This window comes from Hyaena hyaena, unplaced genomic scaffold (genome assembly GCF_003009895.1).
Source record: "Hyaena hyaena isolate Hyena2069 unplaced genomic scaffold, ASM300989v1 scaffold_780, whole genome shotgun sequence".
Lineage (NCBI taxonomy): Eukaryota > Metazoa > Chordata > Mammalia > Carnivora > Hyaenidae > Hyaena > Hyaena hyaena.
Window position 1 is genome coordinate 332029 of NW_024081410.1, and position 17091 is coordinate 349119.

At 59.4% G+C, this 17091-nt stretch overlaps 1 protein-coding gene across 18 annotated transcripts in view; it reads left to right on the forward strand.

The window, feature by feature from the left end:
* The window catches only part of LOC120221385 (RAP1 GTPase activating protein), a 64255-nt gene that overhangs the window by 42272 nt on the left and 4892 nt on the right, over positions 1-17091 (forward strand). For 8 of the 18 annotated variants that reach the window (XR_005525803.1, XR_005525804.1, XR_005525798.1 and 5 more), the window contains 16 exons: positions 1560-1595; positions 2728-2775; positions 3729-3767; positions 4230-4415; positions 6527-6630; positions 6890-6968; positions 7325-7378; positions 8449-8532; positions 8819-8919; positions 9052-9181; positions 10236-10391; positions 10835-10906; positions 11542-11628; positions 12072-12209; positions 14060-14191; positions 16957-17066. Coding sequence is in view for 9 of the 18 variants with exons in the window: in XM_039218758.1 (XP_039074689.1) it covers positions 1560-1595; positions 2728-2775; positions 3729-3767; positions 4230-4415; positions 6527-6630; positions 6890-6968; positions 7325-7378; positions 8449-8532; positions 8819-8919; positions 9052-9181; positions 10236-10391; positions 10835-10906; positions 11542-11628; positions 12072-12209; positions 14060-14191; positions 16957-17066 (1556 nt within the window). In the remaining 9 variants the exon portion in view is untranslated. Of the gene's footprint in view, positions 1-1559; positions 1596-2727; positions 2776-3728; positions 3768-4229; positions 4416-6526; positions 6631-6889; positions 6969-7324; positions 7379-8448; positions 8533-8818; positions 8920-9051; positions 9182-10235; positions 10392-10834; positions 10907-11541; positions 11629-12071; positions 12210-14059; positions 14192-15981; positions 16060-16956; positions 17067-17091 lie in introns of all 18 variants that reach the window. The other 10 variants (XR_005525802.1, XR_005525801.1, XR_005525796.1 and 7 more) reach the window with 3 other exon arrangements.

Genomic DNA, 17091 nt, shown 5'->3' on the forward strand with positions numbered 1-17091 from the left:
GTGACCGTAGGTCGGTCTCCTCTGGTCTCTTGTAGTGCAATTTACAGTGTGGGGTTTGGCTCTGTGGGCAGGCCTTCGAGTGTGCACATGGGGTGTTTGTGTCCCAGGATCTGTAAGCTGGGTGGGGTGCACTCACATGGATGTGAGGGGGCATGTGTGAGGGTCAGACCTGTGCCCCTCATCCTTGCTGATCAGCCACTTCCATGGCTGCTGCGTGCTTTGTTTTTTCTTTCTTAAAAAAACTCACGTACTGTTGTGGCATCAGGTCTGTCATGTCTGTTACCAGGCTGTGTGGCTGATGGGGAAAGGTGAGCTTGTGTGTGCGAGCGAGGCTCTGGGGCTAAGTTTCTGTGAACACAGCTGCCTCTGTCTGCGAGCCTGTGCTATTGTGTCTCCCGGCGCACAGATGTGAGCGTGGTGTTTGTGCAGCTCCGTGTTCAATTACTGGTATGCACATTTGCACAGGGCTGGGCTTGCATCTATGTGTGTGGCTTTGTGGTACCTGGGTCTGTGTGCGTGCGCCTTTGTGTAATTTAGGACACTGACATGTGTATTTGTTAGCCTGTGGGTCTGAAGCTCAGAATCGTGTGCACAGACCCCCTCGGTTTGGGGGGGGGGGGGTGTTAATGTGTGTTTGCTTTCGTTGGTACAGGGAGAGTGTGTTTAAACATTGGTGTACAAGGCTGTGTGTGTTTCAACGAGAGAGAGAATGTGTTTTCCTGGTGCACAACCCCTAGCACGTGTGTGAGCTCAGCCGGTGCCCCCACAGGGCCGCAGGAGCCAAATGAGTTGAGGCCTTGGAAGTGCTGGGGGAGGGGCGCTGTCCTGGAGACCCTGGGGGCTTCCCAGGCCCAACCCCCAGCCCCACCAGCAGGCACGGATGCTGCCTTCCAGGAAGGCTTGTAGGGAGTTGGCGCTGGAGAGCCCGAAGCTGCCAAGCACGGCCGGCCGATGCCCGGATTAACCCTGTGTGTGCCACTGGCTGGCACTGGGAGAGCCTGGCTGGGCGGGAGGGGTGAGGGGGGCCTGCGGACTCACACAGCTGTTGGGCCAATGGGACATCCCAGTGCTGTCTCCCCTGACAGCGCCCCCAGCCCATACTGCTTACAGGGCCAGGGGACCCTCTTCCAGGAGAGATGGATGGAAGCACAGACCCCCCTGAGGACCCCAGCTGTCTCATCTCTGGGGCTGGCACCTGGGATTCTCGGCCGACCCTGGCACTGCCAAACTTGGGGTGATGTGGGGGAGTTGTGTCTCTCCCTGAGGGTCACATCTGTCTAATCTCCTTACTCTGGGAAGGGGACCGAGTGAGGTGGGCTGCCTAGGGAGGGCCCTGGGCTGGCTTCACTGAGCAGTTGGTCAAGGCCTGCTGGTCAGCCGCACGGAGCTCCCTTCTGCAGTGCCCTTTCCACTCCCTCTTGCCGCTTGGACAGGCACACAGTGGTTGGTCAGAGTTGGGGGAACCAGGAGGGCAGGGGTGGGTGGAGACTCCTCGGGGGCTTAGCAGGGGGGGCTGGGCCACCTGAGGACTGACCTGGCCTCCCCCATCTCTGTTGCAGAGCACAGATCTGTTTGACATGATTGAGAAGATGCAGGTGAGGTTGGCTGTGTCCCCCGTTTCGGGGAGCCAAGGTGGGGGTGTGGGCTGGGGTGAGGTGCCCTAGCTATATCTCCAGCCATACAGCCTCTCTGAGGACGGGCCAGGAGCCCTAGGCAGACTGTGCTGGGAGGAGATGGCGGCAGTGCATTTCCAGAGCCATCGGTGTGGGGGTCAGAGTCGAGGACTGGGACTGGCTGTGCTAACTCCCTGTCAGACCCAAGGGCCCAGGCCCCACTCATGTCCCCCCTGCTCCCATTCCTGTGTGGGTCCCCAGCAGGGCTGGGCTCAGTGCCTCATCCCCCCCCCACACACCCACACACACATCCACAAACACACACTCATGCTGCATGCACACATGCACTCGCGCACACCCACACACACCCAAACACACACACCCCAACCCCCACCCACACACCCACATGCTTGCATACATGCACACACATTTCCCATCCCCCTGAGAGGCATCGCAGGCGCTACAGGATGCCCATGTAGAATGGGAGGAGGGACAGGTGCCAGGCCACAGGGTGACCAGAGGCTGTGCCACAGGCAGGGGGAGGTGCCCCACCCCCTCGACCTGACCCCTGCCCACCTTCCACGCCCAGCCCTGGTCTTCCCAGGCCTTTGTCTGGTGCATGGGTACATGTTGGGAGGTGGGTGGGGGTAGGGAGGCAACTTGAACAAACCTCAGGAGCCCCCCCACCCCGTGTCAGTTCACCATCCGGACCCTCTCTTCTGCCCCTTCCTGTTTCTCTGCCTGCGTCTTGTAGTTTTTCTGTCTCCCCCTCTCCTTTTTTCCTTCTCTCTCTCAAAAGCACACATCTGTGTAAATAAATTTAAAAATCACACATCTATGTAGATGCAATGGCCTCCAGCCCACACTCACACATCAGTGTGTGCCCCCCCCGCCCCCACCCCTGCCCGCAGCCCCAGCGGCATACTGTCCCGCACAGAGCCTCTAGCCCTCCCTGCAGAAACCTGAGTAACTGAGCCGGCCAGCACCCTGCACTGGGAGTACCCCACGCGGCTGGGCTTCCCCCTTCGCAGGAAGGGATAGGAGCCTCCCATATGAGCTGGCAACAGGCATGGGGGGGCGGGGTGTAACGGGGCACGTTCCCTTCTCTTTGCAGGGAAGCAGGATGGATGAACAGCGATGCTCCTTCCCACCACCCCTCAAAGTAGGTCGGAGCCGCAGCCCCCCCTCCCTTCTGTGGCCGGCTGCCTCTGCTATTTTCCGAGCAGCCTCTCCAGAGGCCTAGGCACCTGGAGGGGTTGGGGAGACCCTCTTGCCAGTCGTGATCAGCAGTTACAGGAAGACTCAAACCCAGGACCCAGGAGGCTTCTGCCTGGAAGGCAGCGGGGCCGGGGGGTGGGGGTGGGGGGGAGGAGGCAATGGGAGGAGTGGCCTAGTTGCCCCCCAGCCTCCACTGTGAGGAGACTGACAGGAGGCGGGGGATGGAGGGAGGTGCAGGGAGGCCCTCGTTTAGACTCAGGATTTTCTTGGGTTGGGAGTTGCACACCCCCTCCAGACAGGCTTATGGTTCTGTGGTGGATTTGGGATCTCAACAATCCAAGAAGACTGGCAGCTGGCCTGGGGGTAGGGGGGACGGGGGGCACCCAGGGCTTCAAGGTGAGGGTTGAAGGGGGGCTCGTGAGCATATGGCTGATACTCTGTCCAGAGCAGGGGATCTCAAAGGGCGCTCCTCAGAACAGCAGCAAGAGCATTACCTGGGAGCTTGTTAGAATGTAAATCCCTGGGCCCCACCCAGACCCTAGGAAACTGGGGATGGGGCACGGCAGTGTGTGTCTAAGGAGCCCTCAAGGCCATTCTGATGCACTGAGGACCACTGGTCCCCAGCTTTCTTCTGGGGAGGCAGTGAGCCTCCTTTTCCTCAGGCAGAAGGAGACCCAGAGGAGACTGGCAGCACTCAAGGAGCTGAGCTTGCCTCAGCCCCAGCCTCATGGGGTCACCCCCTGGTAAGCACTGGGGAGATGACACAGCCCCAGCCGCACTCCCGGCCCAGGTGGCTGGCTGAGCAGCGGAGCATTCTGGGGAGGCTGGAAGTAAGTAAGGGGTGAGGACCGCCCCCCCCCCCCCCAGCTGGGTCTCTGCCCTGCTTGTGTTTTGTAGACGGAGGAGGACTACATTCCCTACCCGAGCGTCCATGAGGTAACTGGCCCGACCCCCTGAGCCCCTCTTCGCCCCGAGTCTGGACTCTCAGGTCCTCTTCCCTGCCAGGAGCCTGACCAGAGCCTCGCTATGGGCACTGGGGCCTCAGTTTACTGGCCCCGGTCTTTAGAGTCCATGCGAACCCTTAGACTTTTAATCTGGACATTTCATCCTCTTGACCAAGGTCATTCTCCCGGCTCCACCTTCCAGAACCAAGTCCCCATTCTTGGAGACTGGAACATGGGGTTCTATGTGGCCCGGGCCTGTGCCTGCAATAGGAGGGAAGGGCTGCAGCAAGTGCGCTGGAGCGGGTAGATGCAAGCCCTGGGGTCCATATGGGCTCGGGGCTGCTCCCTAGTGCTCCTTAGCCGTGGCAGAAGTGACCCTGGGTCTGAGTTGGGCGGTGTCCTGGGGCCCTGGTGGGGTGCAGTGTGGGTGGCTCTCAGCTGAGTTCTCTTTCAGGTTCTGGGGCGAGAAGGGCCTTTCCCCCTCATCCTGCTGCCCCAGTTCGGGGGCTACTGGATTGAAGGCACCAACCACGAAATCACCAGCATCCCAGAGACGGAGCCGCTGCAGTCACCCACGACCAAAGTGAAGCTCGAGTGCAACCCCACAGCCCGCATCTACCGGAAGCACTTTCTTGGCAAGGTGGGTGGCCCGCCGGTGTTGGGGGCTGGGCCCAGGAGGGAGCCATGGTCTGGGGCAGGGTGGCCATCCCTGAGGCCCACGTCTGGAAACATTTGAGGAGGATTTACACTTTCATTCAACAAACTTTTGTCGCAAAAACGGCAGTGTTATGACATAGTGGTTAACATCAGAGACTACTGTGGCAGGATTCCGGCTCTGTAGCTTGCTACAGGGGACTTCGGGCAAGTCACTTCCCCTCCCTGTGCCTCTGTTTCCTCATCTGTAAAAACAGAGAAGGTGATGACACCCAACCTCATGAGGATGCTGCAAAGCTTTAATGAGAACGATGCTTGTAAGGGATTTAGAATGGTGTCCAGCCAAAAGTGAGTGCTCAGTCAAGGTTAGGAAAGAATGAGCACCAGCTGTGTGCCCAGCCCCGTTCCAGGCACCAGGAGGGCAGCAGCAAAGAAAACTGACCCGGCCCCTGCTGCCCTCAGGTAGCGTGAGGTCAGGGCTGGGAGATTGGTGTAGTGTCCTGGCCTGACCTGGCTTGGCACAAACCCCTGCCCCATCTCCAGCCCCAGAGCAAGGATCCTGCCCAGTAACATCCAATCAGAGTGTCACCCTGCAGTGCTCCAGGCAAGAGTTACGGGGTGAGATTGTGGTAGCTGGAGGGAAGGTCACATGCTGGGATCTAGCACGTGCCAGGCCCCAGGCCAGGTGCTATATCTCTGTCCGTGTCCCGCCGAGGTGGGGGAGTGGGGTGTGGGAGTGTATCTTGGCTCTTCCATTTATTGATGGTGTGACCTTGGGCAAGTGATTTGACCTTCCTGAGCCAGTCTCCTCATCTGTAAAAATGGGGATAATAAAAATACATGTAAAGCATAGAGAACCAAGCCAGGCACGTAGTAAGCACTTAATTTAGCTGTTAAGACATTCTCATAATTTGCGAGATCAGGATTGCCCTAGTTTTTACAGAAGAGGAAACTGAGGCTCATTGAGGTAAAGTGTCTAGGTCAAGGTCACACAATTACTGAGCCAGGAATTGGACCTAGCTCCGGCTGACCTTCCATTAAGACATGCCAAGAGGGTTCATGGTCCTGGCTCAGAGGACTCGAGAGTGTAGCCCTCTTTGCCAAGCGCCTGGCGCTCCCTCTCTGCGGATGGTGCCAAGCATCTGGGGGTTTCCGCCACTCTGTCCCCAGGCAGGGCTGAGGGGGGCTCTCAGCTTCAGGCCCACTCACACTATCCCCGAGCTGTGGATTTGTGGGGCACATCCCTGCCCATGTCCCCTTCTCACCCTGCCCTCTGAGCACAGGTGTTCACGTTTCAACAGGACTGACTTCCAGGATGACTCCTAGGGTGTGGCTCCGGGGCCAGGGCCAGCAGGGGGAGCCCAGGGCCGGGCGGGGTGGAGTATCCCGGCACTCCTGGCCTGCCCTTGACTTGAGGACTTCCCCCTCTGGAGGTGCCAGCCCTGGGCTCCTCTCTGGGGTACCATTCCTGCCACAGCTTCCCCTCAGGCCTTCTGTAATATTTCTTCCCAACCCTATGGGTTCTCCAGGTGAGGCAGGAGGGTGGGAACCTGTCCAGTGAGCCACCCAGTGTGTTCCTGAGATGTTTCACTTCCTGTTTCTCACGGGCCCTGGCTTCAGGGGCCAGAGAGCCACAAATTGAGCAATCAATCAGAATATTTTTATTGAGCACCTACTGCATGCCCAGCTCTGAGAAGGGCAAGGGCTGGAAGACAGAGAAGCAGGTAGAGATGTGATCCTGACTTTGATGAGGGCCCCGACAGCCAAAGTAACTTACATTCATTGAACACCTACTCTATGCTGGACTGTTTATCTCCTTCAGTCCCTGCCACCGTCCCACTAGGTAGTTGGCCTCCCGTTTTACAGAGCGGGAAACTGAGGCACAGATAGGTGAGGTGACCTTCTCAGGCTCCCCAGCTGGCAAGTGGCAAAGGGGGATTTGAATGCAAGTTTGCCTGATGCAGAGCCTGCCTTCAGCCATGACACCGGCTGCTTGGGGGAGGCCCCCCATCTGGGAGTGAGCTGGCTCTCTGGTCTGGTTTCTGGAAGCCCCAAGCTCAACTCTGCCCTCTCTCCGGCCCCCACCTCCCACCACAGGAGCATTTCAATTACTACTCACTGGACACTGCCCTGGGCCACCTTGTGTTTTCACTCAAGTACGAGGTCATCGGGGACCAGGAGCACCTGCGGCTGCTGCTCAGGTGAGGGTGGGGTGAGGGGCCCTGTGACAGCAGCGGGGGCTGAGGTCTTGTCTAAAAGCCCACTCTTCTAAGCAAGGCCCAGAGAGGGCAGGGAATTGCCTGAGGCTGCTCAGCACGTTAGCACCCCAACCAGGCCTGGCACCGTCAGTCAGCTCTGGTGCTCCCCAGGGTGTGTCCCCTCCGCCCTTATTTTGTGTGGAGGGTCTTCCATCTCTCTTTCCTGCTGCCTCGCCCCTGAGCGTGGGTTTTCTCCTCCCAGGACCAAGTGCCGGACACACCATGATGTCATCCCCATCTCCTGCCTCACTGAGTTCCCCAATGTGGTTCAGATGGCAAAGGTGAGGCCTCTTTGGGCACCCGAGGTGGGCACACCGCTGGCGCACTGCCATCTTTAGCCCCACGTCCCAGCCCCGCGTGCTGCAGCCCTGTCTCCCAGGCCCCACCTCTCATGTGCCCCATGACGCTGGCATGCTGCCGGGCTCCTGTCCCCTGCCCAGGTACTTCGGGGTCACTTGAGAGCACCTTCAGATACAGAGGACCCCATTCTGAGCAACAGTGAGCCCCGAGTCCTGCTGCAAACTCCGTTGTTCTTCTCGTTTCTGCTGCTGTCCTCTCCAGCCGGTGTGGCCCGTGGCTAGTGGCCAGGGAGGCCCCGAGGCCCCACCCTCAGCCCCTCCCTTCTCTCTTCCTGCAGCTGGTGTGTGAAGATGTGAATGTGGATCGATTCTACCCTGTGCTCTACCCCAAGGTATGGCAGCATCTGGGCCCTGCTCACTGGGGTGGGTAGGGAACTAGGGAACTGAGCGTTTATTGGGCACCTGTTGTGGGCCAGGTGTCTCCCCTAAGTTCTCCCATTTAACCCCGACAACAACCGTGCAAAGTGTACAGTTTGCAGAAGAGGAAGCAGAGGCCCAGAGCTGTTCTGTGTCTTACCTGGAGATGCACAGCAGATAAAGGAGGCCTGCCTTCAAACTTGGCATTGTCCGCCTCGTAGGCAAGCCTTACTCCTGGGAGCTCTCGGTGCCATTTGGGGACCAGTGTTCCTGCGCCAGGGGACTCCACTGGCCTTGCCTTCTGACCCGAGGGGACCAGGGGAGGGGAATAACACAGGCACCTCTGTAAGTGCTGCCCCACAGACAGCAGCCGCGCTGCTGGCTCTCGTGCTGGGTTTGAGGCACTGTGACCCTGAGGGGAAGGGATTGGGCTTGTCTTCAGTGAGTCGGGGTGCTTCCTGGAAAAGGTGGCCCCGAAAGACATGCAAGCTCTTGTGACTCTGACTGAATTCTGGAGTGAGGGAGAGGGGTGGTGTGGTCCAGGAAAGGTCCCCCAAAGGAAGGGGCCTCAGAAATCAGATGCTACCTCTCGGGTACAAAAGAGGAAGCTGAGGCCCAAGGTGAGGGAGGGAGTTACTTCTTAAGGCTCCACACAAGTGGGTGGGACTTGGCTCATTCTAGAACGATACTGTGGATTTACAGAGGAAAAACGGAATGGGTCGGGTGTTACAGAATGGAATAAGGCAGGGGCCTGTGGGCAAGACTCAGGAGCAGTGAGCTTACCCTTTGGACATGAGTTCAAGTCCCAGCGCTGCCGCTTGCGAGCAGCAGACCTTAGGCAAGTTACAAGTTACTTGAGCTCTCTGAACCTTGGTTTCTTCATTTGGGAAATGGGGACAGCAGCACTGCCTCCCTCGCGGGCTTGTCCTAAAGGCTGAATGAGGCGACGCAGGTAGACAGCCTGGCACAGCACTTGGCACAGAGTAAGAGCAATAAATGGCAACTGGAAAAAGCGGCCTGTTTCACCGTCACCCTCTCCCCCCAGGCTTCCCGCCTCATTGTCACCTTTGATGAGCATGTTATCAGCAATAACTTCAAGTTTGGAGTCATTTATCAGAAGCTTGGGCAGGTGCGCTCACCTCCTCCTCCCTGCTCTCTGACCCGCCGGGCTACGGGTCCGCTGCCACCCAGAGCACCTGCCCAGGGACTCTGTTTCCCAGGACCTGGGGTGGGGGTGCGGGAGGCTCCCAGCCTTCTCTGAGTATGAGTTGGGGGAGGGACTCTGTTTCTGTTTCCCAGGACCTGGGTGGGGCGGGCGGGGAGGCTCCCAGCCTTCTCTGGGTGTGAGTGTGGGGAGGGACAGCAGCTGCTCAGCAGCACCAGCTCGGTGACCTCTGTCCTCCGTGTGTCCCCAGACCTCCGAGGAAGAGCTCTTCAGCACCAATGAGGAGAGCCCTGCCTTCGTGGAGTTTCTTGACTTTCTCGGCCAGAAGGTCAAACTGCAGGACTTTAAAGGGTGAGCATTAGGTGGGACAAGCATCGATTCATTGGACCCGTGCCCTCGGGCAGGGAGGGAGCCCCTGGCCTGGCCCCACAGAGGCCTGGCTGGGGCTGGAGACTGAGCCATGGCCTGGGGGGGGTGGGGCAGGTTCCGAGGAGGCCTGGACGTGACCCACGGGCAGACGGGGACCGAGTCTGTGTACTGCAACTTCCGCAACAAGGAGATCATGTTTCACGTGTCCACCAAGCTGCCCTACACAGAAGGGGACGCCCAGCAGGTAGCCTGGGCACCCCCCCAACCTGCTTCCCACCTGTCCTCCCGTCCCTCCCATCTGCCTGTCTGTCCAGTGTTCGCCACCCCAGGTTCAGGGGGCCCTGGGTATAGTGATGGAAATGGTCCATTGTTCCAACTCGTGGGCTCTAGTTGGGGCAGGGTGACAAGCTGCCGCAGAGTCGGGAAAGCCTCAGTTTCCACGTCCATGAAACGGGGATGATAATGGCACCTACCTCTAGCTGAGCGTAAGACGGAACGCATCTAGAGTGGCTGGAACAGCCTCTGGTACAAGAGCTCCATAAATGCGAATTCGTTTTTTTACAGGGAGGGAGGGGCATCCTGGGGTGACATGGGGGCACTTCAACATGGTGGAGGTGGGTGTCAAGAAAAGCTGTCAAGACAGAGTGATTTTTAGGCTGCAAAGTTGCTGGGAGAAGGAGGGGGAATGTTCCAGGTGGAGAGAATGGCTTCCACCTTCTGCAGAGGCCTGGAAGCGAGGAAGTGGGGGGGATATTCTGGGAGCTGAATTCAGAAATTTGTCGCCTGTCCTAAGCTTCCTGCAGGGCTGTCTACCTTACCCCGTGCCCCCACCCCGGGGGGACAAAAGGGTAATGTGAGAAAATGGAAATATTTGTTTTTAGTGTCTTTTAATTTTCTTCTAAAGAGGATCCTCTGTTCATTTCAGCAACATGAATGCACGCTGAGCGGAACCTGTTTGTCCACGAGGGGCCATGTGTGGGGGCATTTAGACAGGAGAGGGGCTGGGAGGTAGAGCCTGGGAACCAGGAGTCCTGAGCTTGGTTGAGTCCTCTAACTCACCGCAGGGCCTTGCAAGTCACAGCTCTCTTGGCCTCAGTTTCCCCATCTGTCATGGGATTCCAAGAAAACTAAAATGATTTTAAAACAAGTTTCTCATGACCTTGTTTTGAGGGGAAGCAAATCCTCAGACGTGCCCTTCTGCCTACCCTAAGGCCTCCCACACTCCTGCGGGCACCCTCCCCTGTGCCCGGGGAGCCCCTCTCCGGCCAGGTTGTGAAGGCCTGTGGCCCTGTGCTCAGTTGCAGCGGAAACGGCACATCGGGAACGACATTGTCGCTGTGGTCTTCCAGGATGAGAACACACCCTTTGTGCCCGACATGATCGCATCCAACTTCCTGCACGCCTATGTGGTGGTGCAGGCCGAGGGCGGGGGGCCCGAGGGCCCGCTCTACAAGGTGGGTGATCGCGGAGCTTCCCAGGGTATTAGCCCCAGCCCCTCCCTGAGTCACTCTGAGATCTCTCAGAGCCTCAGTCTTCCCACCTGTAAATAAGGGGACTGTCCAGAGGGCTCTGAGCGCCACCCCCCCACCCCCACTCTGTTAATGGAGGATTCCCATCCCACCCTCTCTGCTCCCCCAGTTCTCCCGCCTCAAAGGAGCTGGTTGCCCTTCTCCACCCTTTAGCCTCCTAGGCCTTCACTATCCTCCCTGACCTCTGAGAGCCTCTACCCCTTCTCACCATTCAAATTCAGGACCAAGGATGGAGGAGCTGAAATGCTGGGGTTCGCTCAGCCCGTCTGCAGTCACTGAACCTTCCCCGGCAGGGGGCAGGCCAGGGATGAATTCGGGGTCTCTGGCTGGGGTGGGGACCCCACAGGGACTGCTGCTCTCCCTTCCAGGTCTCTGTCACCGCTAGAGACGACGTGCCCTTCTTTGGGCCCCCCCTCCCGGACCCTGCTGTGTTCAGGAAGGTGAGGGGCAGCCCCCAGCCCCAGTCATGGACAGAGCAGGACGAAACGGGTGGCGGCCAAGGGGCGCGCACAGTCTGCCGTAAGAGGTCCTGAGGCCCCACTGCGTGCCAGGGCAGCTGGGCTCCCCTAACCGTGTCACCGGGGCCTGGCTTCTCATTCACATTGATACAAGCTGTGATCTTTATTTACAGAGCCAGGGAACAATCTGCATCATTGTTTTCGATTTCTCATAGAAGGCTCTGTGGCCTTCCCTAACTTCTATTATCTTTTTGACAATCACAGTCTTCTTTCTCTAAATGTTTGGGAAGGGGGCACACATTGCTCTCACCTCTCAGAATGGCCGCACCCCGAGCCTTGGCTTCAGTCCCCGCACTTCTCCCCCAGACTGAGGCGGTAGGAGACCCCACCAGCCCCTTGCATCTGTGAGGTCTGCTCTCCCAAGGGGTGGGTAACCATGAAGGGCCTAGGGGGCCTTCACAGGTACCTAGGCTGGGGGGCTGAGGCCAGGGAGGCGCCCTCCTGAGAGAGAAGAGGGGGGCCCCAGGGCCCCAGGAGGGCGTGGCTCCGGAACTGCAGCCCCTTGTCTCTGTGTTCATCTGAGCCCCTTCTCTCCTCTCCACGCTGGGGGCCCCCAGGGGCCTGAGTTCCAGGAGTTCTTGCTGACAAAGCTCATCAATGCTGAGTATGCCTGCTACAAGGCAGAGAAGTTTGCCAAGCTGGAGGTGAGGACCGGCTGTTGGGCTGAACCCAGCCTGCAACCTGGCATTGCAGCCCTGCCTCCAGGGAGGGAAATGCCTGGTTCAGACCTCGGCTTCAGGGAGAGCTGTCTGGGGTGGGGGTGGATGTGGGGGGAGCAGGGCTCTGGTCCGGGGAGAGGAGCTGGGGCGTTTCTAGCGGGATGTGAGGAATGTCCCAGGAGGTGCTCGCAGACGCGCAGGCTGGCACAGGGGACACGGTGGGGGCAGGGGCAAACCGTGGTTGGGGCATGCGCAGCCCCGAGCGCTGCTGCAGCTGCGGGGGGACCCAGGGGAAGCCAGCGTGGGCGCCCGGGGCCCGGGGCCCAGGCCCACTCCCTGCTGCCTCTGAGAAGGTGGACAGGATTTCAACTGTAGACCCAAGGGCCGATCACTGGGGTCTCTCCTGATGGCCTCGGCCTGGCCCACAGGAGCGGACACGGGCCGCCCTCCTGGAGACGCTCTATGAGGAACTGCACATCCACAGCCAGTCCATGATGGGCCTGGGCGGTGACGAGGACAAGATGGAGAATGGCGGCGGGGGCGGCGGATTCTTCGAGTCTTTTAAGGTGAAGGGCCAGGGTCTGCCTGGGGCGGAGAAGCGGGGACCTGGCCGGGGCCGGGACGGGCGCGGGGCTGTGGACCAGGCCTGGAGGGGCGGCTGGAGGCGGCTTGCGCTGGGGGTGGAGTCGGTGGGGGCGGGGCTCGGGGTGGGGTCTGGGGGCGGGGTTCTCAGACGTGAGCGGGGCTAGGAGCGAGACGGCAGGCACCTGGGGGGAGAGTCTGGGTGACCTAGGCTTTAGGGTGGGGCCCTGACTTGGGAGGAGTTGATGGTTGGAGGCGGGGCCTAGGCTTGGGGGTGGAGTCTACCTGGGAGTTCAGCGAAGGTTCGCGCCCTCGGAGCGGCAACCAGTGCCTCTGGTGCCTCCGGTGGTGGCTACCGCGTCAGCAGGCAGAGAAGAGAGGAGGTCTCTGTCCTCACTGAGGGAGAGAAACACAAGTCTGAGATGTGAACCGGGTGGCCGTAGGAGAGGGACCTGGCCTGTGTGACCTTAGGCCTGTGTGACCTGCCCTGGCTGCTCTGGATTATCTTCGAGTTAAGAGCACAGACCCTCTGGGTCCCTTACCGGCTTGAGCATCCTCTGAGCCTCAGTTTCTTTCTTTTCTTTTTTTAAAGTTGTATTTGTTTAAGTACCCGCTACCCTCAACGTGGGGCTCAAACCCATGACCCCGAGGATCAAGAGTCACATGCTCTTCCGACTGAGCCAGCCAGGCACCCCTGAGCCTCAGTTTCTCTATCTACTGGGTAGGGCAATGGCAGTAGATAGAACTGCATACAGTTACCTGTACAGCTCATACAGCTGTTGAGAATTATTTATAAAGCAGTTAGACTAGTGCAATGTAAGTTCAAACGCAAAACCCTGACCACCTACCTCAGCAGCTGCTGTCCAAAGTGAGAGACAGAGGAGGAGGGAGTCCCTCTTTCCCCCAGAGGGCCTGGACTCTCCCAAGCTGCAGGTCCCCAGGCTGTGGTTTCTTTGCCATCTTTTCCACTCCCAGAAGGGGGGCTGCCCATCCTCCAGGTGCCCAGCCAGGCCAGTTGGGCCTCACCATCACTCCGGGGCAGGCAGCAAAGCTGGAGACATGGGTTTGCATGAGGAGATTGGCCGGGCTGCCCCGGCCTGCCCTGCACTTAGGCGAACAGACTTTGAGAAAGGGACCTGAGGAGAGCCCCACCTCTGCCCGCTGGAGACAGGGAATGGGTGGGGTGAACATGGGTCTGGGGTCTCTTGAGGGAGGGCTCCCATGGTCTCAAATCTAGTAGGTGCTGGATAAGGTCAAAGAATTCCTTAGAGGCAGTAGAGCCCACAGTGAAAGGCATGTGATTTGGCATCTGGGTCAGGCTCATCTCATTTGTAAAATGGCCATGATAATGCCCACCTGGTAGGGTGCACTGAGTGAGAGAATGAAAGGTAGGTGCCTGGCCCTGTAGGAAACATCCAGTGTAGATTGGCTGAAAAAAGCAAGGAAGAAAAGGAGAGAAGGAGGAAAGAAAAGCAAGGAGAGACAGCCCTAAAGGACCCTAAAAACAAGAAACTGAGGTTTCTGGAGGGCTCTCTGTGCACGCTCTGGCTCACACCCCAGCATCTAATGCAGTCCTTTCAACAGCCACATGGGAGTCCCAGGAGGCTCAGAGAGGTGATGTGGCTTGCCTGATGTCCCCCAGCAAAGCCAAGGCCCAAACTACCCTTAGGCACCATGTGGACTTACCCTCCCGGGGCCTCACGGGCAGGGATTTCCGGAGGTTACCTGGAGTAGCATTGGTGGGGAGGGCCCAGATGTCTGGGCTCCTGGGTGCCATGGGTGGGTGGGACCTCATGAAGCTTGTGCCACCTCCGCTCCTACCCCACCTTCACAGCGGGTCATCCGGAGCCGCAGCCAGTCCATGGATGCCATGGGACTAAGCAACAAGAAGCCCAACAGCGTGTCCACCAGCCACAGCGGGAGCTTTGCCCCCAACAACCCTGACCTGGCCAAGGCAGCCGGAATAGTGAGTGCCACCCCCAGCAGCCCTCAGCTTCCCCCCGCCTCCGAGGCCCAGCCCCGCCTCCTCCCATTGCCCTGGCATTTGTGGCCAGCCTGGGTTCTAGACTCTGTCTGGCCACTGCTCTCCATTGGGGTCCAATGTCCAGGCCACGACCTTGGGGTGCTGAGAGCCTGCAGCTTCCCCTCCCCCGCCCCGGCCCCTTATTCAGGTGACTTTCTGCGGCTCAGCTCTGGGGCTATCTCTCTCTGACACTCCTTATTGAGCACCTACTGTCTATCATGTGCTGGGAATCGGGCTGCTTTGTGGGCACCTAATGTCAAGCCTTGTGTTGCCGGGAGCACCTCCTGTGTGTCAGGCTGTGGGCACGCACTGTATGTCAGGAACTGGATTTCTGTGTGAGCACCTGCTGTGTGCCTGGCTCTGAGATGCTGGTGGGCTCCTCCTGTGTGTCGGGACTTGGGCTGCTGTGTGAGCACCTACTGTGTCAGGACCTGGGTTGCTGTGTGGACATGTACTGTGTGAGCATCTCCCGTGGGCCTTCCCTGAGTTTCCGTGAGCACCTACTGTGTGTCAGGTCCCGGGCTGCTGTGCGGGCATCAACTCTGTAAGTATCTACTGTATGCCCAGCCCTGGGTTATCCTGTGAGAACCCACCGTATGTCAGGAGATAAACTCCTGCCTGAGCACACAATATGTGCTAAGCCCTGGATATCGGTGAACCTTCTCTCTGTGCCAAGAAGTGAGCTGTGGTGTGAGCATCTATTCTGTGATCATCTACTTCTGTGTCCCTGGCCCTAGGCCGCTGTGTGAGCACCTACTGTGTGTCAGGGCCTCTGTGGTTGTGGCTCCCTGTTGTGTGTCAGGAACTGGGCTTCTGTGTGAGCACCTGCTGTGTGATTACTTCCTGTCTGCCAGCCTCTGTGGGATTCTGCTGCTAACACGGAGGGGGTGTGCTGGGCGCACAGGGTGGGTAAGGCCTTCAGCTGTGGGCCCATCGGCTTTCCGCCGCCTAGTGGCCACTCCTGGCATTGCACTCACAATTCTGCTCCTCCCCATCTGTCCATCTTTCTTCCATCCATCTATCTGTCCATCCTTCCTTCTGTCCTTTATTGACTATATGCTGCATGCCAAGCCCTGTGCTCAGTGCTGTAAGGCTGCGTCACATGGCAGGAGGTCCCCCCCCACACCCCAGCCACCCCTGCCCCTTGGTCTGGCCCGGCCCGGGGAGCAAGGCAGGACCTCGGCTGTCCTGCGGTCACCAAGCCCACTGTCACTGGAGAAGCAGGCCCACCCCCTCCCTTCCCGCCGCGTGGCCTAGCCTCCTGTGGGTGCTGTAGAAGGGGCCCCGGGGCCGGGCCAGGCCGGCAGCACCCACCATAGCAGTAACCAGACCCATTTCTGTTTTTGTTTTTGTACAACTCTCTTCTCTCCTGCTGTTTCCTTTTCCTTCTGCCGTCTGCACTTTCCCTTCTCTCTCTTTCCCCCTGTGCCCCCACTGATACCTTTGTCCTCTGCTTCCTCTTCCCCCACACTTTTCTCTCCCTGCTTCCTCCTTTCTGCCTCCCGTTCTTCCCATCTCTGTCTCTCGGTCTGTCTTTCACTCTGTGACCTCCGTGTGCCCCCCAACGCGTCCCGATCCGTGTTTCTGTCTATTGGCCAATCTCTTTCCTCCGTCCACTGTGCTGCCCCTTCCTGGCTGTGTCTCTCTCTGTCGACCCCATCTCCATCTCTCTCTGTCTCCCCTCATGTCTGTCTGTCTGTCTCTCTCTGCCCCTGCCCTCTGCTGCTTGCCAGTCATTGCTTATTCCTGGGAAAAGCGCGAGTAGATTTGGACGCCGGGGCAGTGCCATAGGCATAGGAACGGTGGAAGAGGTTGTCGTCCGCGGGGCCGCCGGCTCTGGAGGCTGCCTGCACGTGCTGTTCTCTGCTCGCTCTCAGGACGGAGGCCATATTGGGGACGTTGCCCCCCCCCCCTCCCCGGGCTGGGCCCGGGGCTGTGTGCAGGATGGAGTGCCAGCCGCTCTGATGGCACTCAGCACCTGCTTTGGGGCCTGGTACCTGTGTCAGAGCCAGCGCCCCCCCGCCAGGGGCTTCTGGCCCTGCCCTGGCCCTGGGGACCCTGACCCAGTCCCTGCCAGAATCTGGTACCCAAAGACCCGTGCCCAGCCATGCGTCCCCCAATATCGCCCGTTCTGCATGGAACGCCATCCCTCTCCTCTGCCCTGATTCCCCCTCCGCACGGTGAACTGGCTGGGGGTTTCCTGCCCCTCCCTGCCTCCCCGGGGTCCACCCTCCTGCCTCCCCCAAGAAGCTGGGGCCTGCTTCTGGTGCCTGGGGCATCCCACCCTAGTGTGGCTAGAAACCGGGGGAGGGAAGGTATCTTTCAACTGCTGGGCCTGATCTCCCCCAGCCGGTTTGGAGATTCCGGGGTAGGGCAGGGGCCACATCCACTCTCTCCCCGCTGCCCTGAGGCTTCAGGTCCCATGATGCTCCTGAGGGGCAGAGGGCCAGTAGCCATTCTGAGGAGTGGGCCTGGCCTGAAACTCCAGGCGCTGCCCTGCCGGGCGATCTCGGGTGCCCTCGGCCTCCCCGGGCCTGCTTCCCTCTGTGCTAACGTGAAGGGCTCTCTTAGGTGATGGGGATTCCTCTCATTCTTCCTTGTTCACCGCCTCTGCCTCAGAGCCTGGGGCAGCAGGGCCCCAGGTGGCATGTGGGGGATAATGGCTCTCCCAGGGCAGGTGGGCACTGAGTCGGGGCCTTTCCCTGCAGTCACTGATCGTCCCCGGGAAGAGCCCCACGAGGAAGAAGTCAGGCCCGTTTGGCTCTCGCCGCAGCAGCGCCATCGGTATCGAGAATATACAGGAGGTGCAGGAGAAAAGGTGGGTGGGATGGGCCCCCTGTCGC